Source organism: Phytophthora parasitica, assembly GCF_000247585.1.
Source record: "Phytophthora parasitica INRA-310 unplaced genomic scaffold supercont2.8, whole genome shotgun sequence".
In the NCBI taxonomy this organism is placed as follows: Eukaryota; Oomycota; class Peronosporomycetes; order Peronosporales; family Peronosporaceae; genus Phytophthora; species Phytophthora nicotianae.
This window is the reverse complement of record NW_008648994.1, coordinates 1-1,750: the sequence shown is the minus strand read 5'-3', so window position 1 is coordinate 1,750 and position 1,750 is coordinate 1. Positions and strand designations below refer to the sequence as shown.

The 1,750-nt window shown below is 56.5% G+C and overlaps 2 protein-coding genes across 2 annotated transcripts; one reads left to right on the top strand and one right to left on the bottom strand.

The window, feature by feature from the left end:
* Positions 1–49: 49 nt before the first annotated feature.
* Positions 50–607, bottom strand: PPTG_05656 (hypothetical protein; the record flags this gene model as incomplete). The annotated part of the gene is made up of 2 exons (XM_008899364.1): positions 50–121; positions 248–607. The coding sequence occupies 2 exons, from the start codon at positions 605–607 to the stop codon at positions 50–52; spliced, it is 432 nt and encodes a 143-aa protein (XP_008897612.1).
* A 202-nt stretch (positions 608–809) lies between these two features.
* Positions 810–1,568, top strand: PPTG_05655 (hypothetical protein; the record flags this gene model as incomplete). The annotated part of the gene is made up of 1 exon (XM_008899363.1): positions 810–1,568. A coding segment is annotated over one exon (759 nt), but the record flags the coding sequence as incomplete, so codon positions are not given.
* Positions 1,569–1,750: the final 182 nt, after the last annotated feature.

Below are 1,750 nucleotides of genomic sequence, written 5' to 3'. Positions count from 1 at the left end.
TATGGCCACACCACAGCGTTCAGCAATGAGGTCGACGGATAGAAATCGGCTAGCTTTTCAGTGAGGAAAGTGCCCAGTCCAGAGCCTGTGCCTCCTGCTGCGCTCTGCAGCGTGAGAAATCCTTTCAGCAGGTCACAACGCTCCGCTTCCTTGTAACAGAGAACAACAAAGAGCACGGCCAATAAGTTGATCTAGTTGCAAAGCTAAAATAAACAGCTCAATTGCAAGACGGGAATTGCCCACGCACCGACTGGAGCAGATCCAGTAGCTCAGTTTCCACCTGTGTGCCCTGCGTCCGGTATCCGCTGGCCCAATTGTTACCCGAACCGCTCTGCCTTGTGAACGAGTTCTTGGGATCGTATTCCCATGCTGCAGTTGCTTTCCTGTTATTCAATGGCTTGTAGCACTGCTGGATAACCTTTGGCTCCATGTCAATGAGCACCGCACGGGCTCTTCGCGTGTTGACAGACCGGTGGTTGCAAAAGTCCTCTGGCGAGCGGAAGAAGACAGAGTCGCTTAAGCTGGCCGCGTCCTCCTCCTCCGCTAGCTTGTCGAACAGCGCGCGACCGAGCTGGTTCCCGCATTGCCCTACTTGCAACGCGAGCATCTTTTTGCAGAATACTTTGCCAGATACTGCAACTCTGCACAAGTGGATTCTCTTGTCGCACTTAGTCGAAATATGCTAAGTACGATTGTAAAAATCCGGGCGAAAGGGAGCAGCATTTCGAGCGGCTCGATACTAAGTACGATTGTAAAAATCCGGGCTAATAGGGGGCATTTCGAGCGACTCGTTGTGGTGAGCACGCATCATGTACAACGGGATCGGGCTGCGCACGGTGCGCGGCTCCGGCACGAATGGCTACGTGCAGCGGAACCTCAGCTACGTGAACGCGTCGCGCACGCGGCAGACTCTAGCGCGCAACCAGCGCGGGGGATCATCGGGGGATTTTGTCTCCCGAGGGGGCGGCAGGAACCGTCCGCCGCCCAATCCAGACATCCTGCTGCACGAGCAGAAGCGGAAGGTGGAGCTGCAGCTGCTGGAAATGTCACTGGAGATGGAAGACCGTGGTTGCGATCCTGACGAGATCCAGGACAAGGTTAAGCGAGAACGTGAGCGACTGCTGGCACGCTTGAATGACGCTGGAGACAGAGGACGCGAGAGCGCCAAGGACTCGGAGAGCACTCACGCTCGGCAAAAGCGCAAGGAGGAGGACAACAAACGGATCAAAGACGCGTTCGATATCGCCACGGACTACGTGGCTGGTGAGAGCTTCGACCCGGAGATGCAGGAACGACGTCGCCAGGAGAGGAAGGAGAAGAGAGAGCAGGAGTGGAAACAAAGGGAGGAAGCGCGGCAGCAGAGACTTAAAGAGAGAGAGGAGAGGGAAAAGACGATGAGGGCGAGGCGTGAGCGCTTCCGCTCTTCTCATTCCAGATCAAGGTCGAGATCGGCCTCACGCTCGCGTCGATCGAGATCTCCTGGGGATGGTCGCAGCCGTGATCGACGTAGTCGAGGCCGTGATAGTGTCAAGGCAAATCGTGACTCGAAAGCTAGTCCGCGGTCTGCAGTAAAAGAACGGCCCTCTCGTCGGTTGTCGTCGGCTTCCGAACGGAAGCGCCGTTCAGTATCCTCGTCCAGTTCTGGATCGTCACGCAGCAGGAGTTCCAGCGCGTCCAGCCGTTCTCGCTCTCGTTCACGCGGCCGGAAAGCACGAAAGGGAAAGAATAGCGAGAAGGATTCGACAGCCAG